This window comes from Martes martes (assembly GCF_963455335.1).
Source record: "Martes martes genome assembly, chromosome: 1".
NCBI classification, from domain to species: domain Eukaryota; kingdom Metazoa; phylum Chordata; class Mammalia; order Carnivora; family Mustelidae; genus Martes; species Martes martes.
Window position 1 is genome coordinate 107,847,652 of NC_137888.1, and position 20,391 is coordinate 107,868,042.

The 20,391-nt window shown below is 47.5% G+C and overlaps 1 protein-coding gene across 6 annotated transcripts in view; it reads left to right on the forward strand.

Annotated features, from left to right (window-relative positions):
- ST6GAL1 (ST6 beta-galactoside alpha-2,6-sialyltransferase 1) overlaps window positions 1-19,583 on the forward strand; it is a 118,062-nt gene extending 98,479 nt beyond the window's left edge. For all 6 annotated transcript variants that reach the window (XM_080809686.1, XM_080809687.1, XM_080809688.1 and 3 more), the window contains 3 exons: window positions 12,884-12,982; window positions 14,098-14,272; window positions 16,678-19,583. In XM_080809686.1, the coding sequence (XP_080665812.1) occupies window positions 12,884-12,982; window positions 14,098-14,272; window positions 16,678-16,919 (516 nt within the window). In that variant the 3' untranslated portion in view covers window positions 16,920-19,583. The remainder of the gene's footprint in view (window positions 1-12,883; window positions 12,983-14,097; window positions 14,273-16,677) is intronic.
- Window positions 19,584-20,391: the final 808 nt, after the last annotated feature.

Sequence of the window (20,391 nt, forward strand, 5' to 3'; positions counted from 1 at the left end):
GCTCTCGCAAGGAAATGCTCACAGTTGCTGCACAGGAGAAATGCGGGTGAAGGTGAGAACAGAGTGGATTTGCGAGCTATTTGGCATGTGTGGTCCAGAGGCGTTAGTGGGTCTGTGGCGAGGGGTGAAGGGAGAGGGGCCGCCGGTACTCTTGGGTTTCTGGCTCACGTGGCTGGCCGGCTGGAGTCACTGGGATTACCAGTGCTTGGAGACATTTTGGGTTGTGTAGGCAAGGGTCAGAGAGGAGGGTGGGGTAAGAATTGTGGTTCTAGATATGATCTGAGCTGCCCCGTAGATACTGTGAAGAGATGTTAAGTGGGCAGCTGATGAAACGGGGCTGGAGTTCAGTGGACAGCTCTGGGCCAGAGGGGAGAAGTTGCCAGTCATCTTTATCTGTGAGGCAGTGGAACAGCTGGGCTGAAGGAGAACGTGAGGGACAGGGTGTAGACAGAAATTCTACACAGGGGCTTTGGGTAACAGACAGAAAGAGGAGGTTAGTCAGCACCGCCCGATGCTGCTGAGGCCCACTGAGGTGAGGACTGAGAAGCGCCGTTCTCTCTTCGGCAACAGGGAGGCCATCGGTGACCTTTGGCAGCAGCTGTTTGGGAAAGCGGTGAAGTCAGAAGCCACACAGAGCGCAGGGTCAGGAGTGTGTGGGGGAAGGCCACTGCGGATCGTTCTTTCAAGAAGGACAGAAGAGAAGTAGGGCTAGCGCTGTAGAGAGTCTTGGGTTCCAGGGCCAGTTTCTGTTCCTTTCATTTTTTTTTTTTTTTAGATTGGAGAGACTTGAGTACATTTAGAAGGCAATGGGAAGACAGTCACAAGAGGGCACACACCGTATGACATGACAGATTCACATGCCGATTCACAGGCAGAGAGTAGAACGGTGGTTTCTGGGCTCTGGGGGTGGCGAGGAATCGTTGTTTAATGGTTAGAGAGTTCCAGTCTGGGTAGAGGAGGAAGTTCTGGAGATGGAGGGCGGTGATGGTTTTATAACAGCACGTCCCTGAGCTGTACACTTCAAAATGGTGGAAATGGTACATTTTGTTACATATATTTTACCACCATAAAATTTTTTTTTAAGTCAATGCGGAGAAACCAGCTGACAGAGGGAGAAACTGAATATAGTGAAGAGAGGGGACAGTAAGTGAGTGATGGGGAGGAGGGGTTGACCCAAAGCCCTGCCGAGGATCAAGCCCCATGGGAGGGAGTCAGAAGGGAAGAAGGCTAAGAAAGGTGTAGCCAGAGGCCATTTGTAGTTTGTAGTGAAGGATGAAAGGGCTGCAAAGTAGGATGCAGAGAAAGGGAGGCCTTTTGTCAGGAGGCTGAGGGAGAAGGGTGTCCCTAGAGGAGGCTTGAGCAAAGAAGGCCTGGTGTGAGGAGAGCAGAGGAAGGAACCAGCCAGAGGAACAGAGCAGGAACTCCAGGCCATGCTGGCCACTTTGGGGCTGCAGAGTGTGGGTAAAGAATAGGTATGACCTCCAAATTGGTAGGTGGCAGCAATTAAGAAGAGAGAGCATGGAGGATCCCTGAAAAGTCTCTTGGGTTTGGGAGGGTACCCCCTTCCTCGGCTTCTCTTCCAGGTGGTGAGTGAAGAGGGAAATCTCCATCCTGCAAAGATTTCATTTAAGGCTATGGTAGGTTTGCCTAAGAAGCTGTCTTCCAGGTTGAGGAGAGAAAGCCCATATCCCATGCGTGACAACAGGGTGTCCTAATTGGATTTCGGCGGGGACCTTCTCAGATCGCTCTGCGGGGCTTATCCTGAGACCGCAGCGGGTGCCACTTGTTCCCTACTTCTTCTGTCTGAGGCCCATAGATATCTTATCTCATCTGACCTTTAGGACGATGCTGTGACATATGATCACCAACCCCCATTTTCTGTGATGACACCAAGGTTCAAAGAGTCAGAGTGAGTTGCTCAGACAGTGGCAGAAAGGATACAATAGAGGTGGGATTTGGATCGAGGTTGGTTTGCCAATTTTTCTGGAAGAGTTTGTATGGAATTGGTATCTGCCCCCTTTATTTTTTAATGTTTGGTAGAGTTTGCCAGTAAAGCCACCTGGACCTATAATTTACCTTGTGGGAAGTTTTTTAGCTTTTTTAGTTTTTTAGCTAAATTCAGTTATGTTAGTAGATTCAGGGCTGTTCGTGTTACCTGTTCCTTGACTGAGCTTTGGAAGTTTGTGTCTTTCAAGGAATTTGTTCATTTCTTCTAAGTCATTGGATTTATTGGCATAAAGTTGTTCATAATACTCCCTCATTATCTTTTTGTAAAAGATCTATTTATTTCCCTCATTATCCTTTTTAATGTCTGTAGAATCTGATGTTATGTCTGATGTGCTAGGAGATCCTTTGTGGTGATTCAAGCAATATTGGAATTCACAGAGCTTAAAAGGACTTTGAAGATCAACAAGTCATGAATTCATTCCGGAAGTTCTTATTTGATCACCTGCCCTGTGCCAGTCTCTGTGAAGGGAGCTGGAATTCAGCTCACAACAGCAGTAAAACAGAGACAGACATGCTCCCTGCCCTTGTGGAGCCCAGGGTCTCATCGGGCATTTCATTTTCCAAAGGAGATGGCCCAGGCCTGGGAACAGAAGGTGGCCTGCACAATGCACAGAGGGTAATGGCAGGCCCGGGGCAGCACGAAGGCCTCCTCACAGCCCGGTCAGGCTCCCTCTTGGCTCTCTGCTGGCACTTTCCCCATCCATGTCTCTCACTCCCCTCATCCTAATTGCCCATCTCACTCGTTGCCTAGTTCTGCCACCAGGACCTTTGGTCTCCGAGAGGACACGCATTTGTCTGTTTTGTTCACTCGTAAACCCGAGTGCCAGGACCAGTGCCCATTATGTAGTAGATGTGCAATCAATATTTTTTGAATGAAGTAGAGTCTAGAGAACCTTCTGCTCACTCAGGGGATGCCTCCAAACTTCTCCACATTCTTTAAAAATTTTTTTTGAACTTATTTGGAAATACTTTGAAACTTTCAAAAAGTTGCAATGTCTACTACAAAGAATGCCCATATACTCTTTATCCAGAGTCACTTACTATTTTTACCCCATTGCTGTATTATCTGCTCTATTCATCCTTTGTAATGTTTTTTTCATCTGAGAGTAAGTTGTATATATTATACATGTTAATTCCTAAATACTTATTATGGGTAAAAAGTTTATGTTCCCCACGCCCTGCCAGTTTGTATGTTGAAACTCTAACCTTCAATGTGATTGTATTTGGAAATGGGGTCTTTGGGAGATAAACACATTTAGATGAGGACTTGAGTGTGAGCCTCCCGTGATGTGTCTGCCGTTTGAGGACGGTGGCCATCTACAAGTCAAGACGAGCACCCTCACCAGGAACCAAATGTGCTGGCACTTTGACCTTGGACTTCTCAGCCTTCAGAACCATAAGAAGTAAATGTTGTTTAAGCCACCCAGTCTATGGTATTTTGTCATAGCAGCCTGAGCTAAGATTTTTTTGGTTCTGAGAGGAGGAGTTTTGCTATGACAAAAACTTTACAATGTGAAATGGCTTTGAAACTGGGTAATTGGTAAAAGCTGGAGGAGTCTTGAAGGACATGCTAGAAATATAGGTGCTAAGGTAAATTTTGGTGAGGGTTCAAAAAGAGTAGAGGAGAGCTAGAGAGAGAGCTTCTGTCTTTTTAGAGAATATGTAAATAATTGTGAACAGAATGTTGGCATAACTATGGATAATAAAGGCCCTGCTGGTGAGGTCTCAGATGGAAATGAGGAACATGTTCTTGAGCAATGGAGAAAGAGTGATCCTTGTTCTAAAGTGACAAAGATTTCGTCTGAACTGAGTTCTAGTGTTTTGTGGGAGGTAGAACTTGTGAGTAAAGAAACTGGATGATTTACCTGAGGTGATTCCTAAGTTGAAGGGACTGGTTTGGCTTCTTTTGTGAGGTGTGAGTAGAGAGAAATGAATTTTTAAAAAGGAATTGTTTAGCATAAAGGAAACAGAGCTTAAAGATTTGGAAAATTCTCGGCTTCTCTATATGGCAAAAAAAATGAGAAAGCTTGTTCTGAAGAGGAAACGAAGGGGTGGTCCCAAAAACATTTGATAAGGAGATTGGCAAGGGTGTGAACCATGGACCTACTCAAACACACCAGCAGAAACACTGTCAACACTGTCAGCTTGAGCTGAAGGGGATGGATATGGGATGAAGTGAAGGAAGGCTGTGGGCCTCTTAGGTCCTATAGGACTGGACTATAGAGCTCTTGGACTGTGAATGGCATTGTTCTTCATGACAAGAAAAGCATAATCCCAAAGGAGATTCAGAAATCGTCAAGGCTGCATCCTTATTTTCAAAGATGGGAGGGGGGGCTTGGTTTTAATAGGCCTGATGGTAGCTGCTCAGAGCCACAGAGGTGGGATCACTGCCCCCGTGAGTCCATAGGGCACAGCACTGAACCAAAGAGGAATCTTCTCAAGCCTTAACATCTAGTGGTATTTACTTTGCTAGGTTTTGGACTTTCTTTGGACCTGTCAGCTCTTTCTTCCTTCCAATTTCTTCCTTTTGTAATGGGAATGTCTATCCTATGCGATCCCACCACTGTATTTTGTAAGTACATAACTTTTCTGGTTTCATAGGTTCACAGTTGGAGGAGAGTTTTGCTTTAGGATGAACTGTCTCACTCTTATCTGATTTAGATAATACTCACATGAGACTTAAGACTTAAGATTTTAGAGTTGACGCTGGAATGAGTGGAGACATTGGGGAGGTTGGGTGGAATCAACCTATTTTGCATGTGAGTAGGAGGTGATTTTGGAGGATCCAGGGGCAGACTGTTATGGAATGAATGTGTCTCCCCTGAATTCATATGTTGAAGCCCTAACTTCCAGTGCAGTGGTATTTGGCAATGGAGCCTTTGGGAAATGACTAGATGTAGAAGAGGTCTCGAGGGTGGGGCCTCTATGATGGGATTAGTGCCCTCATAGGAAGAGATAGAGACCAGAGCTCACTTTTCTCTCAAGAGGACATGAAGAAGGCAGCCATCTGTAAGCCAGGAGGGGGACTCTCATTGGGGAGCCAAGGATGCTGGTGCCTTGATCTTGGACTTCCCAGACTCCAGAACTATGAGAAATAAATGTCTGCTATTTAAGGTGCTCAGTTTTTGGCATTTTATTATAGTAGCTCCTGAATAGACTAAATTAATACACACCTTAGGCTGTATATCCTAAGAATTTCCAACAATGTTGTCTTACACAATCAAAGTATAGTTATCAACTTCCTACATTTATGGTGATAACATAGTTTTTTTTTTTTTTTTTAATGGTGATAACATACTTTAATCTTTCTGAATTCCAGACAGATCTGTTTGCTAACTGGCCTAATAATGTCTTTTATGGCATATTTTTTTTTTCTTTAGGTCCAAGATCCAGTCCAGGATTAAGTAGTGTGCACTTAGTTGTGTCTCCTTTGATCTGGAATACTTCCATAACCTTTCTTCATCCTTTAAGGCACTGGCATTTTTGAAGAATGAAGTCCTTCAAAAAAATACATTTGGGTTTTGCCCTATGCTTTCTCAATATGAAATTCAGTTCATACATTGCTGGCTGGGATGTCAGGTCCTTCTAAGATCATCACAGCGGAAGGGATCCAATGTCTGTCTGCCCCTCAGCTGATTTTAATTTTGATCACCTGGATAAGGTATTGTCTGATTTGTCCACTTTCATAGTTATTTTCTTTCCCATATAGTCTATGGTTGAACACTTTAATACAGTACCACAATTCTGCTCCTCATCAAAATTCCCTCCTGTATTTAGCATTCATGGCTCACTTTTGCCTGAACCAGTCTTTACTCTGATGGTTGCAAATGGTGGTCTTCTCACTATAGCTTTCCCTGCTCTGTGGCATTGGGTTGGAGCTCAGAATTCTATTGTGAGTGAGAGCCCTCCCTTCTCCTCTACTTACATCCTCCTTCCTTCCCGTCCTTTCTTTCTCTCTTTTTTATTGGTAACAATGGTTTGTAATTCATCACTGTTCTGAATTACTTTGGCATTCAAATTTTCTTGGATTTGGCCAGTGGGAGCTCCTTGAAGCTGGCTCTTGTTTCCCTGCCACATGCATGCCCTCATCATGTTTTTTCTTTTAACACTGGTATCTTCTGGCATAACAAGATATTCCAATTCATTTTAATCTGTTGTATTTTAAATTTTTTTTTAAGATTTTATTTATTTATTTGAGAGAGAATGAGTGAGAGAGAGCATGAGAGAGGAGAAGGTCAGAGGGAGAAGCAGACTCCCCATGGAGCTGGAAGCCCGATGCGGGACTTGATCCTGGAAGTCCAGGATCATGAACTGAGCCAAAGGCAGTTGTTCAACCAACTGAGCCACCCAGGCGCCCCTAATCTGTCGTGTTTTAAATGCTTCCTTTTTATTAGTTTTATCTGGAATATAGGTATACACAGTGTTCTGGATCAGAGACAGATTTTTTATTTCATACTTTACAGTAGATAATGAACGTACTCTAGTCTCTCTTTGCCCAAACCCCTACTTCCAGGGCAATGCAATGAGAGTCAGATCAATTATCCTACAGGACTAACCAGATACCCCACAGGCAAGGGACAAAAAGTAAGTGATCCCCCCCAACACATGCACTGCTTATAAAAGGCAGGAGGTGGCTGTCATCTACCCCTCCTCAAAGGGGCCCCTTCTTACTCCAGTCCTTTAAAATATAAACACACTCTGATGTGAAATGAGAGCTGTCTGTAAATTGCTGGGCCTCTTTCCTCCTGCACTGGTCTTCCTGGTCCCTTAGCATATCTCTTTATTAACATAGGGATGATATTTGGGCTATCACCATTCAGCTTCTCGGGGAGATAAGAGAAGTTTTATTAGGTTTTAAACCTGAGCAAGCAATTAACTAGACAAATAGCTCCAGAGTTTATACTGACGGTATATGAAGAGTTCAGGAGTCTAGGGCTTTTTGGAGCAACACCGAGATATGGAGGGAAGTTTTATTTCCTCATACTAACCTACCTTAGCTCTGGGATATGTCATTTTTTTCCAAGGAGTCTTGGCTCTTTTAAGTAAAATTGGTATTAGAAACCAACATCTGGGGGTTGGGTGGTTCATGCCTCCTACTGAGGTATCTTCACTTCTTGGCCCTTACAGCCAGGAGAGCTAGGAAACAGAGCACGTATGTACACATATGTAAACCCGTACACACACAGTTCAGGTACACATGCATCCATATACTTACTATATACATACATGCACCTGCGTGTGCACATAGATTCCTCTGCATAGACGCATGTGTGCGCCTGCTGACATGCCTGCTTTGGCAGTGACAGACCCTGACCGAGTTCGGTCTGTCCACATAAGGTATCCCTTGCTTTCCGCATTCTATATTTGCACTCCCCTCCTCCCATAGTGAGAATCCTGCTTCTAACACCTTCACCTGTTTCTTTATTTGCTCACGTGGGTGATATCCCTCAGAGAGTTTGAAAATTGCTTTGCACATCTCTCCCTCCAGCAAACGTAGCAGAGCGCGCTCAGGCTGGGTTTGTTGTTTTCCCCCACACCCTGCCTGAGACTGAGGTGGTGCAGTCACATGATGGAGCCCTAAGTTACCTGGATGAGTCCTTCTGTTTCTCTTCACTGAGCTTGTGGAATTCATTTGGACCTCAGCTGTATCCATTTTGTTTCAGTTTGGGGGTTTTCTTTTCCTCCTTCTTTTGAAATCACACAGAATATTAACATGCTCCCCAGATTCAAAACTCTCCGGGAGTGTATAATCGGAGACATATTAACTCCCTCCTAGATTCCTGCCACCCGGTTCCACCAGCACCCGTGGTGGGCAGCCACCTGCACTGTGTTCTGATTTGTCCTTCTGTGTTTGTGTTTGTCAAGACAAACAGACGTACATATGCTTTCTTAATTCCCCTTGTTTTCTCACACAGAATGTAGTGTGTGTGTGTGGGAGTGTCTGTAAGCTCTTTTACACTGTTTCCCCCCAGTATCTTCTCGGAATCGTTCCCTGTCAGCTCATAGAGCTCTTCCTCTTTCTTTGTCATAGCTGCATAATACTCCTTGGTGGCTCAGTTTCCTAGCTTATTCTTGTAACCTCTTCTGTTTGGACATTTAAATACTTTCCAAATTACTTCTTCTTCTTCTTCTTTTTTTTTTTTTAAGATTTTATTTATTTATTTATTTGTCAGAGAGGGAGAGAGCATGCACAAACAGGCAGAGTGGCAGGCAGAGGCAGAGAGAGAAGCAGGTTCCCCTCAGAGCAAGGAACCCAATGTGGGACTCAATCCCAGGACCCTGGGATCATGGCCTGAGCTGAAGGCAGCAGCTTAACTGACTGAGCCACCCAGGCGTCCCCAAATTACTTCTTCTTATACTTCTTGGTTCTTTTGATGACTTCCTGGTATGCTGGTAGAATCAGAGGCCCCTCTGATTTGGGGTTTGTGGTGGCTTTCCACTTGAGGTGCCCTTCTCTCTGTCAGAGAACCTGCTTCCTATCCCGGTCCGGTTTACCGTGGTCAGGCCTTCATTTTTCATATCTACTCAGGACCTCGGCTACCCCTCTATTTGTCTTCCTATGGCACTAACTAGCGTTGTCACTCTGGCAAGGCTGCAAGTCTGGCAGCTGGAACGCAGACTGTTTCCTCATCCCTCACTGTTCTGAATGAAGGTCGTCGGGTACAGTGGGAAAAGATCAGACAGGCCTTGATTTGTATCCTAGCTCCATCCCTCTCCTGTTGTGTGATCCTGGGTCAGTTATGTAACTTCTCCGAGCTTCCTTTAATGCCCTGTTTGGGGCTGGGAAATATTGTGAGGGATATACGAGAAGACTTGGACTTGGATTGTTGTGTGAGTTTAACAAAACAGCTAAGTCTAGACTCTGTAGTTACCAGTATCTACACACACACACACACACACACACACACACACACACGGCATATTAGTTTCTGACACCTGCCATAACAAAATGCCACGGATGGGGTGGCTTATACAACAGAGATTTATTTTCTCCCAATTCTGGAGGCCAGGGGTACAAGATCAGGGTGCCATCAAGGTTGGATTCTGATAAGGGCTCTCTTCCTGGCTTGTGGATCCTTCTCGCTGCATCTTCACACGGTCTTTCCTCTGTGGACGTGTGGAGGGAGAGATCTTTGGTGTCTCTTTTCTTATAAGGATATCAATCTTATAAGATTAGGGACCCATCCTTGTGACCTCATTTAACCTTAATGATCTCCCTGAAGGCCCTGTCTCCAAAATAGTCACATAGGGGGTTAGGGGTTCAACATGGGAATTTTGGTGGGAGAAGGGGGCACAGTTCAGCCCATAACTGAGGGAAAAAAGATTTGGGAAGAAAAAAGACCAACATATTCATACAGGTGATATCTGAAGAATGCAATGATTGATGGTTGTTTTCTTACTCTTATATGTATATAGATGTGTGTGTTCTTGTCTCCTCTAACTTTCTGCAGGGAGCACGTGTTGCTTTGTGACTGGAGAGAGGACTTTCAACAGGTTTCTGTAACAGTACCGCCCGTCCCCCTGGTGTAGCCTTTTCCTGGCAGGTGTTCCCTGGGGCTCCGGTGCTGTGGCAGGGACTTACTTTCCTCATCGTGAGGCTCCTGGGATCCCTGAACTCGGGTCGGACTCTGCACAAGGTCAAGCACAGGGGCATTTGAGAAGACCTTGATCTCTCCCCAGTGTCTTGTGCTACAGCTCGGGAAAATGACAGACGGAGATGCCATCCAGGTGTGGCTGGCCACCTGGGCATGGCCTTGCAGGGCGGTCCTGTCCTAGAAACAAGGCACCTGAGCCTGGAGAGGGGCAACAGCCCTCCTAAGACCACAGAGTGAGTCAGACACAGAGCGCTGCCCCACTTCCCCAAGCAGTTTGAGGTTCTCTTGTGTTTGAGGAAAATCTGTACATGTCATGTAAGGGCCACCAGAATGAGTATGGTAAGTTCAGAGCTGTGTCCATTTAAGCTTGAGGGGTGCTGCCTAGCTTCTCCCCTGTCCCCACATAGGTCCTGGCTGTGGTCACTTTCTGTTCCTTCTCGGGATAAACTAGCCCTTACCATCACCCCTTCTCGGTTTCATGCTTTGTCATTTGCCTCATCAGGTAGCTCGAGTGAATACCTCCCTCTCTCCTCCTCTCCCCAACCCCCCATATGTTGAGAATTGAGGGTGGCTCAGGCCCCGCTCGTGTGCTCACTTATTCAAATGCCTCGTGGTTTATGAATACAGCCCTGTGAGGAAAGAAAGAACACTGGGGAGGAGCCAGTCTCTAGACTCTGGTTCTGGCTCTGTCCCAGGCTCCCTTGGAAGCCTGGGACAAGTCTCTCTTTTCTTTGGATCTCAGTTTACCCACCTGGAAATGACAGACTTGGGTCCAGCCCTCGAGGGTCTTCCAGGTGTGACTTACTATGACTCAGACAAGAAGCGACGTTCTTGTGACATGTTTGTGTCCCTCATAACTGCTTTCTTTGGCCTGTCCTCCTGACACCACGGCTGACCCACCCTACCTGCTTTGTGGGAGACAGTGCAGTATGTAGGTCAGAAGTGTGGACCCTGGAGACCTCCAGTTCAGACCCCCTGCTTACTAGCTGTATGGCTTGGGTGAGTTTCTTAGCATCTCTGAGTTGACTTTCTTATTTATAAGATGGGCATATTAATAATTACCTCCTGGGGTGGTTGCAAAGATGAGCTGAGATCATGTGTGAACGTAGCTGGCTTGGAATAAACATGGTCAGATGGCATCTGTCACTCTCACTGTTGTTCTTCATTGACAGAAAGGAGAGGACTTAAGTAGCTCTCGGGATTTCTGTGAAGCCACAGATGCTGGCAAAGTCTTAGGGTGCCAGAACTTGCTGCCACTGGCCTCTTTCTTGTATACTAAGAAGATGACTGGAGAGGAGCAGGAGACATTTTAAAAATCTCAGTTATCTCTAATTCTCTCGAGTGCGCACACATCACCAGGCATTGGTACTCTGCAGAGAAAGAAGCGTGGCTCAAGAAAAGACTTAGGCTCTCTATGAACCAGCTGCTTTGAAGGGGATGGAGTGAGCTGGGAATAGGGAACAGAGTTGTAGAATTGTGTCTCTGAAGACAGGTATAGACTAGTGGGAGGATACCTGCTGCTCCCTGGGCCTCCCTGTCACCAGCTCGATTGTGTCTGTCTTGCAAAGCCCCATCTACTGGGTGCCCAGCCTGCCTTTGGACCGCAGGACTGAATGCCTGTGCCGGAACTTACAATACTCCCCATAGACAGAGGATCACACTTAATGTCCGAAGACATTCCTTGATCCTGTGGTCCCTCAGCTGTGGGCCTTGAGGCCACTTGTCTCAACCCTGAATTTCAGATCCCCATATGCACATGCCAGTTGCTTTTCTTTCCACATTCTCATTTTAGGAGATGACCTGAAGTCTAGGAGTCACCTTTAACCCCCCCTTGCTCCACTCTCAACTTCCAGTGAGTCTGGAGGTCTACAGCTGACAGTTGGAGATCCTGGTCTTTGTTCCTTCTCCATCATTTCTTAGGCTGCAGCAGCAGCTTCTAGCTGGTCTCCCTTTCTCTCAAACTCTAGAGGTTCCAGAACACTGGTCAGTTTACATCCTTCTCACCTAAGAGCCTTCTCTGGTCCCATAATCTGTTGAAGAAACCTGAAGCTCCCTGGCACGGCCCCTGACTACATTTTTCTAACACCTAGCTCCACTGGACAACCTGCAGTTCCCAGACAAGCTCCTCATGGTACTAAGTAGAATTAGGTTTGGCTGTTTGTGACAACAACACTCTGCCCACCCCTCAACACAAGGTTAACAAGGGAAAAATGTATTTCTATCCCATGTAAAAGAAGTCCAAGGGTGGACATTCCAGAGTTGCTATGGTATTCCAGTGTGTCAGGAACCTGTGCTCCTCTTACCTTGTGCATTTACCGTTCAGTCACATGACTTCATCCTCATGGTCCAAGATGACTGTTCCAGCTCCAGCCATCACCTCTACCTTCAGCCAGCAGGAAGGAGAAATGAACAAGGAAGGACACTTCCTGGAAGTCACACTTGCTTACACACCCTTGGCCAGAATTTTATCATGGCCAGGCTTAGCTGTAAGAGAGGTTGGGAAATTTTTATTTCAGATAATCTTTATTTTAGATGGCCATGTGTTGAGGTAAACAGAAATGTTTGTTTCCAAGGAAGAAAGAATGAATGCATATTGGGTGACACCTAGCAGTCTCTGCCACATATTCTTACATCTGGGAATTTGCACACATTGTTTCTTTTGTCTGGGACATCGTCCCTCTCCTCACACCTCACACCCGTGGCTTGGCCTGCTGTTGTTTGTCCCTGAACGCTCACTCACCTCATGGCCATACTCGTGCTGGCATTCTGTGACTCCCTGGGGACTCTTTAGCACCCAGTACAGCCACACGATCCCCAGCCAGGGTGGGCCCAGCACCAACAGTTCTTGTCTCAAAGATACACTGAGAAAGTGGGATTATATTGTTCAGGCTTCTGTGCCTTTGGGAGAGGCATGAAGGAACAGGGTAGCTCAGAAGCTCGTGGCAAGTTGCTGCTCTCTGGGTCGTACCTAGTCATTCTTGAGATAATACAGTGACTCTGATTACATCTCCACGTTGGGATGGTGAGTGGTTGAGGTGGGGAACGAAGTCTGTGATGCTTGCTTTCATTTTCAGGTAGTTCTTGATTTGTGTTCTGCCATTTGTTTCTCTCAGTTTCTGCCTGGGCAACATGTGCTTTTTAAGGTGAACATCTGACAGCTGATCTCCTGGATCACTGAACCGAAGTGCCTAGGGTGGCACTTGCCACCTGTCAGTCATCACTCACCACAGGACATTTACACGTGAGCATCCAGGTGACCGTTTGTCTCTTTCTTTCTGCAGCTGGTCACCACTGAAGGGCGCTTCCTCAAAGACAGTTTGTACAATGAGGGAATCCTAATTGTGTGGGACCCGTCTGTTTACCATTCAGATATCCCAAAGGTAAGTGGGTGTCCTTGGGAAATAGGGACTGAGTCTTCTGTTGGTCCGTAGACGGTCCTGAGTTTTCCTGGGTTTTGAAAGTCATGGCTGACCTGGGCCCCCCCTGAGGACTGTCTCTTTCCACGTGAGGGGAATGCACTTCATCTGGACTTGCGGCGCAGAAGTATTCCTGTCTGATACCAGTGCTCTCTGTGCTTTGCCCCGCAGGGCCATGTTTTTCTCTCCTATGACGGTTGGCTCAGGAGTAACAGTGACAGGATTTCTCACCGTCTGGGGTGGGGTCGTGTCCATCTAATACAGTTATTTCTGAAGCAAATCAGCAGGAAATAGACAGTAGTTGCTCATTCCTAAGACAGAAGCATCATGCTTGACCTACTTATGGTTTCCAGAATTCTTTCCATTTCACTCATAACAACACAGGGAAGTAGATAGAGGCATGGCTTCTTCCCTTTTACAGGTGAGGAGACTAGAATGTGGAGAGGGGAAGTCGCCTGTCCCCGAACTTGGTTTACTAAGTGGAGCACTCTTTTTTGGGAAGAGGATGGGAGTCTCAGGCCTGTTGGCTCCCCAGCCTCTCCGGAATGGCGCCCTTGCTGTTTGTCATGCGTGTCAGCTGGCCTCTCCCTGGTATGGCTGCAGTGTCGCAGGAGAATGGCGTTATGGTGGAAGGACAGAGCGCACTGTCCTGGGGACACTGGATTCTGAAGTCAGACCCACCAGGAGCTGACAGGCTCTGGTGATCACTGACACCCTCGCCACCTCAGCCTCCACAGTTTTGCTTGGATCTCACTTACAGCTGAAGTGTGTCTGAGGCAGGACAGGAGCTCCCAACCCACAGTTGTGGCAAGCTGTGCCCCAGTTTTCGGCCCTTTAAAAATGAGAGGTGGGATCAGATGGTGCCAAGGGCCCCATTGAGCATTCCCAGAGAGTGATCCCGAAGTCTGAAGCTGTTCCAGGGTCCCCAAGCTCAAAATTCACTGGGAGCATAGGCTGTGTGCTGTGTCCCCTCTGCTAGCAGGTGAGAGCTGTGACATGGAGAAGTCTGGAATCCACTCCGAGGAAGGGGCTCTAAGGCACCTCCCTCTCCTTAAGGAGACCATTTCCTTTTCTTTCAGTGGTACCAGAGCCCTGACTATAGCTTCTTTGAGAACTATAAGAGCTACCGCAAGCTGCATCCTGACCAGCCTTTTTACATCCTCAAGCCCCAGATGCCTTGGGAGCTGTGGGACATCATTCAAGAAATCTCCCCAGAGGAGATTCAGCCCAACCCCCCATCCTCTGGGATGCTTGGTGAGTCTATATCTGGGGAAAGACCTCTCATGTTTGTTTCTAGAAGAGATTAGAGAATGGGATCTCATTCATTCATTCATTCCTTTGTTCACCAAACAGTTGCCAGGTTTTTGCTGTATTTCTACGCTGGGCCAAGTTCTAGCTAAGATCCAGAGATCAGTAAGAATCCTTCTCCTTTAGGGTGTTTGGTTGGGGAGTTCAGCCAGGAGAGAGCACCCCTTCTGGGGGTGCTGTCTGAGGGCTCAGTGGAGGAGTGGCATTGGGCCAGGCCTGGGTGAGGGGTAGATTTGGCTTGGGGAGGGGGCAGGAAAACGGGAAGAGCAGGGCTGGGATTTGGAAGATGAGGCAAGAGAGGCACTTGCCTCAGGTGTACCATTTGAGGGGACACCAAAAAATACAGTAACAAGCTAAATAATATTAAAACAATATCTTTTAAAAACCATAATTAATGCAAGATTTTATCCTGAATGAAATACCAAAATTTTAAATAAAGATAGGATCAGTGATAATGTTACATTGAGCCATATTGGCATCTGAAGACAAAGCAACAGTCCTAGTCCTGGCCCTGAGAGAAGAATGAGAGGCAGAGTTTTCCTGGGTTTGAGGGTCATGAATGGAGCTGAGGGAGCTGGTGTAGGTGGGCTGGGATCTGAGTCCAGAGGGTCCTGAATGCTGGCTTCAGACTTTCTTCTTAGATACATGGAAGAGAGACTCCCTTCTCTGGGCCCCTGCAGGGTAGGCACCCCCCTCACCGCCACTGTATGATGAGCCTGCCCTCTTCCTGGGATGCAAACTCCCTCAGGATGGGGACAGAGTTTAAAACATTCTTCCTCCTTTTTAAATTTTACATTTTTGTTCAAATTTTTATTTAAATTCTAGTTCGTTAATATATGATGTAATATTGGTGTCAGAAGTAGAATTTAGTGATTCAACACTTACATACAACATCCAGTGCTCATCACAAGTGCCCTCCTTAATGCCCATTCCCCACCTAGCCCATCCTCCACACACCTCCCCTCCTGCAACCTCGGTTCCCTTTTGTTAAGAGTCTCTTAGTTTGATGCCTTCTTCTGGGTGCGGCACAGGCTAGCCCTGTGGTAATGATCTCTGAGTTCGTGAACAACTGAGTGTTTACTGTCAGAAGCACTCCTTAGAGAAAGGGATGGGGACCATCTCAGTAGAGTGTCTTTGTACAATTCTCTTCAACTTTTGTATGTGTGCATTTGGGGCTCTTCCAGGAGCCCTTTGGAGCAGGAATAGTTGGAAAAACATCCCAGGAAACACTTTCCCATCACCCCACTGTCCCCTCCCCTTGCCCATCCTGATGGCCGTGGCCCCTGCTGGGCCCCACCCAGTGTCACCAGGAGGTTTACATGAGACCTCCCCCATAGGAAGTGCTCCCTCCTGAAATTTCCAGAAGCCACTTCTGTCATGCCTTCACAGTTTAGTTGCAGAAGTGTCTTTTCTCCCCCGCTGGACCAGGGGCAGCCAGAGAGGGCTCTTCCCCTATCTGATTCCTCTAGAACAAAGTTCCTGCTAGCAGTTTACAGTTTTGCTCTTAGTGAGGACTATTTCATCATAAACTTTATATTTATGGTGGTCAAAAGGGGTGTGAGAGCCATGATTGTATCCTAGCAATAGCCTGTGTGGTAAGAGGCAGATGGAGAAACTGAGGCCCAGAGAGGGACATGTCCTGCATGAGGTTATTGAGCCAGGTGGGGACAGGTGTGTGTGTCACAGGAGTCTCCTGACTCTTGTTGGGGTCATGTCTCCAGCAGAGTGTTCTGTGCCTCCTCCCTGAGAGCGCCAACCTGGCCTCACCCCCTGCACTCCGTCTCCCACCAGAACGAGCAGAGCCCATCAACACGAACCAGGCAGGCTCCTGTTTTGACCACCTTCCTCCCAGCTGGGGAAAGACAGCCTCCCTGCCCACACTGTTTCTCCTAAGCACTGTAAGAATCACCTCTCCCAGTCAGCGCCATCTGCGAGGCTCCTACAGGATATAAAAGTGCTAGAAAGTTCTATGTACATGTGATGGTACTGTCCCCCCAGTCATCTTGTCCTCTCTCTTCATCTAGCTTATTCACACTGATTAGCTCAGTGACTGATGGATGGAACACGTCCGTCCCCTGGTGTTTAGGGAGAAGCTGCCATGCAGCTGCCAAGCAGCCCCTGACCTGCCAGGGATTCAGAGGGGCATAGGGCTCAGCAGCCCTGCATCCTGAGGAACAGCCTGCTGGACTGGCTTACTGGCCGAGCTCAGACTGGGAATCACAGTAATACATAAAAACTCCAGATAGACCTCTCCCCAGATTTTGGTTCCTGAGCTGCTGGACTCATGGGGCAGCGCTCCAGGGTGCAAGGTTGTGTTGTCGGGCCGAACTTACCTCTGGTCTCCTCTTCAGGAATCATCATCATGATGACACTGTGTGACCAGGTGGATATTTATGAGTTCCTCCCATCCAAGCGCAAGACCGACGTGTGCTACTACTACCAGAAGTTCTTTGACAGTGCCTGCACGATGGGCGCCTACCACCCACTCCTCTTTGAGAAGAATCTGGTGAAACACCTCAACCAGGGCACAGACGAGGACATTTACCTGCTGGGAAAAGCTACACTGCCTGGCTTCCGGAAAATTCGCTGCTGAGCCTGGGCTCCCTGGTCAGGTCCCCTCGCCCTTCTCTACCACATCCGGGCAAGTCACGTTCCCGAACAATCACAGCCTGCATGATGGGCCTTCTTCACCAAGGGCCTCAGGCTGCAAGAGTTCCAACAGCAGGCAGTTAGGTCCAGCCTGCCCGGTAGCTGCAGAAGTGTGCGAGCCCAAAGCCTCCAGCCGCACACCTAGCATTCTCTCCACGCCGCCTTTCCCACCAGGGCTGCCAAAGCTGAGCTGTTTCCCCCCCCAGAATGACATTATCCTCACAAACCAGCGCTCTCCATTGCTCGACATCTGCACCTAGACACTGATTTCACGTGTTAAAGAAATTCTCCCAAATTATGATTGTGTGTGGGTACAGGGTGGCTTTGGGGAGCCAGGGAGTGGTCCAAGGCATAGGAAACATGCTCGATTCCTCCAGAACAAAGCTGCTCTTGAGGTCCGTGCCCTTGGGAGATGAGGCATTCCTATCACTCTAGCTGGCTTGGTGGGTCCTTAGCCTGGGTGCTCATGCGCAAAGGGTCGTGATGAACCCACATCCTCTCCGTATGGAGAAGAGAGGCACAGAAGGGCACGGTCTCCATCCTCTGTTTGCTCACAGTTCAGTGGGAGGGAGACGGAGGGTGCAGTGTGCTCAGTGCATGGGAGGGTGGCGGTGATGCCGATTTGCCGGGTTATGAGCTTACATGCTCAGGGGGACACGTGTTTGCTGTGTCTGTGGGTCGTAGGGGGCTTCACTAAGCTGGGCTGTGGAGATTTCAGGGGACTGGAGGACCATGTCAGCAGAGGTTTGAGTCATTTGAGTTGTGTTTTCCTTTTTGCCTTTATTGCCCATATTTATTCTCTAAGGTCTGCCTGACCTTCGAGGCTCAAGTTATTTTCTGAGGAAGCTGCTTCCCCTGTTGCAGTGCAGCCCCATGGGAGACACCTGGCAAGCCAGATGCCAAAAACCCAATTTGTCCTCGCTTGGCCTGGCCTGACCCTTCGCTGCAGCTGGGGTCACACACCGTGTCCACTGCTTCCCTGTTAATGCTCGCCCCACCCCCACCCCTGGCTACCATCTTGTTTTCCCCTTTAAAGTAGACTTTTTCCCTCTCTCAAGTTACTTTTAAGCATTTTGTACTTTAAAAGTATCCTGATCTGAAGATTTCTTTCACCTTCATGGACCTTTCACAGAATGTCTCTCAGGGAGTGGGGATGTGGTTCCCTAGAATTTAAACTTGCTCTCAGAAATGAGCACCTTAGAGACCGTAATGGATTCTCACAAGGTTTATCAGACAGCCATGCCCTCCACCCCTCCAGCAAGGGAGTGATATTGCAGTCTCCAGACAGAGGCCCTCCCACTGTGGTGTGCAAACATGTTTCCTGGGTAGTTTTACTGCAACCCCCTTCTCCAGTGGAGAACCACACTGGACTGGTCTGGCCCCTGGGGAGGAGAAGGTAAAGGACTTGCTCAGGGTCACAAAATAATGCTGTAGAGCCAGGGTTCAGGGCCTCTTAAGCTTGAGCTCTGGACCAGTCATCTGGGAGCTGGAGTGCTCATGTGCTGCCAAACCCTTGGCTTATATGGGCAGTAGCAGGAGCCCTGGGGGGAGAAGCTCTGGGTTTTCCAAATGATACTCCCCTATATACTAACCATGCCACCATGAGTGAATTTTCCTGAGACTCTGTTTCCACATCTGTAAAATAGGGGTGGTGAGCCTACCTCACAAGGCTGTTGTGTCACATGAAACACCTGTCCCAGTTCTGTACTTGGCACATAGCAGGTGCTCGGTACCTGGTGGCTTCCTCCCTCCCTCCTTCTCTCCATTCTTCCCTTTACTAAGGACCTGCTCCAAACTCATACCTGGGCCTGACCTTGCTTTGAGGTAGGTCAGGGAGGGAGTCCTGTCATCAGGGAATTAAGTATCCTACTGGGAGACAACAACTACCCTGCCTGGCACCCAGGAAACCATCCACACAATGGAGGGTGTAGGTATAGAAGTGTCCCTCCTCCCCCTTCTCCTCCTCACCTCACCTTCCCCCTCCTTGCAGCTCTGGTCTTTCTGCTTGGGAATGGGCCGAGCACTTGGGCTGCCTCCTGCTGTGTGGAGGGAGTCTTTTCCAGCTCTCTGAGCCCATGAATTCCCGGCTTGCTTTAGGTTCCTATTTGATGCATACATTGCAATCTTTGAATCATACATAGTGTGAGGAAGGAGGCGTTCCACCAGCAAGAGAGAAGCATTGGTGTGAGACTACACTGGGTAGATGCTAGCTTTTCATTGTTATTATTAATATAAGGGATCAGATTAATGTCAGCGTAATTTGGGGTCTATAGAACTTTTAATTCTGTGTTCTCTCTATATGGAAACTAGTAAAATGCAAATCAGAGGTATTATTGTTGGTCTGGTAAGAGGTTTCATATTTGTGACAGATAATTTAAAAATGGTGACCGAGTGCTGCCGGAAAGTCCCCGTCCTGAGGGGATCGTGTCTTTTGTCAGTAGCCATCTCTTCATCCTATATCATGAGGTCCCCCAATCCTTCAATCACATAAGCTATTCACCTTGGTTTGGAGACCTTGATCTCAGAAGTGTCTGAAACATGCCTAATCAAATTCTGAATTACCCAAAGATAATGTAAAATTTTAAAATAAAGGTGTTTTTAAAAAGCTTCTCCCTCTCTTCTTACTTGCTAAGGGAATGACTGCTGCTTCTCAACTTTTATCTCCAAGGAGGCACAACAGGAATCCCAAAGCCACCGATCCTCCCCCACTAGCTTCTCTTCCGTACTTTAGGAAGAAGAATGGTCACTTATGTGGCAGATAGCGTCTCTGAGATAGCGACCGATTGACAGTTCTTCCTTTTGGTCTTGCTTAGATTCAAATGACTAAGTTGTTTGCCCAATACCTCAGGGAAAGGGTGCTGCAGGGCAGAAAGCAGAATGGACACAAGGTCTTTACCTTAGTTTCCAAAAGCCTAAAACCCTTAAGGGAATGATGTCCTAAGGGGACAGCCAAAATGTGTGGATAAAAAATCCCGAAAAGCAGGAACAGGAGAGAAGGGAGAATTCCTCTTCTCTGTGGACTGTGTATCTCCCATTATGGCTTGAATATGTCCCCTGAAACCACACTACGCTACACTGTAGTCTATTTAGGTGTGCGCTAGCATTGTGTCTACAAAAATATGTACATACCTTAGTCAAAAAATATTTTATTGCTAAAAATGCTACCCATCATCTGAGCTTTCAGTGAGTCATAAGTGGAGGGTCTTGCCTGGATGTTTCTGGCTGCTAACTGATCAGGGTGGTGGTTGCTGAAGGCTGGGGTGGCTGCGGCGATTTCTTAACACAAGACAACAGATGTGGGGCACTTAGGTGGCTCAGTTGGTTAAGCGTCTGACTCTTGATTTCGGCTCCCGTCATGATCTCAGGGTCGTGGGATCAAGCCCCGCACTGGGCTCTGCACTCATGCTCAGCACAGA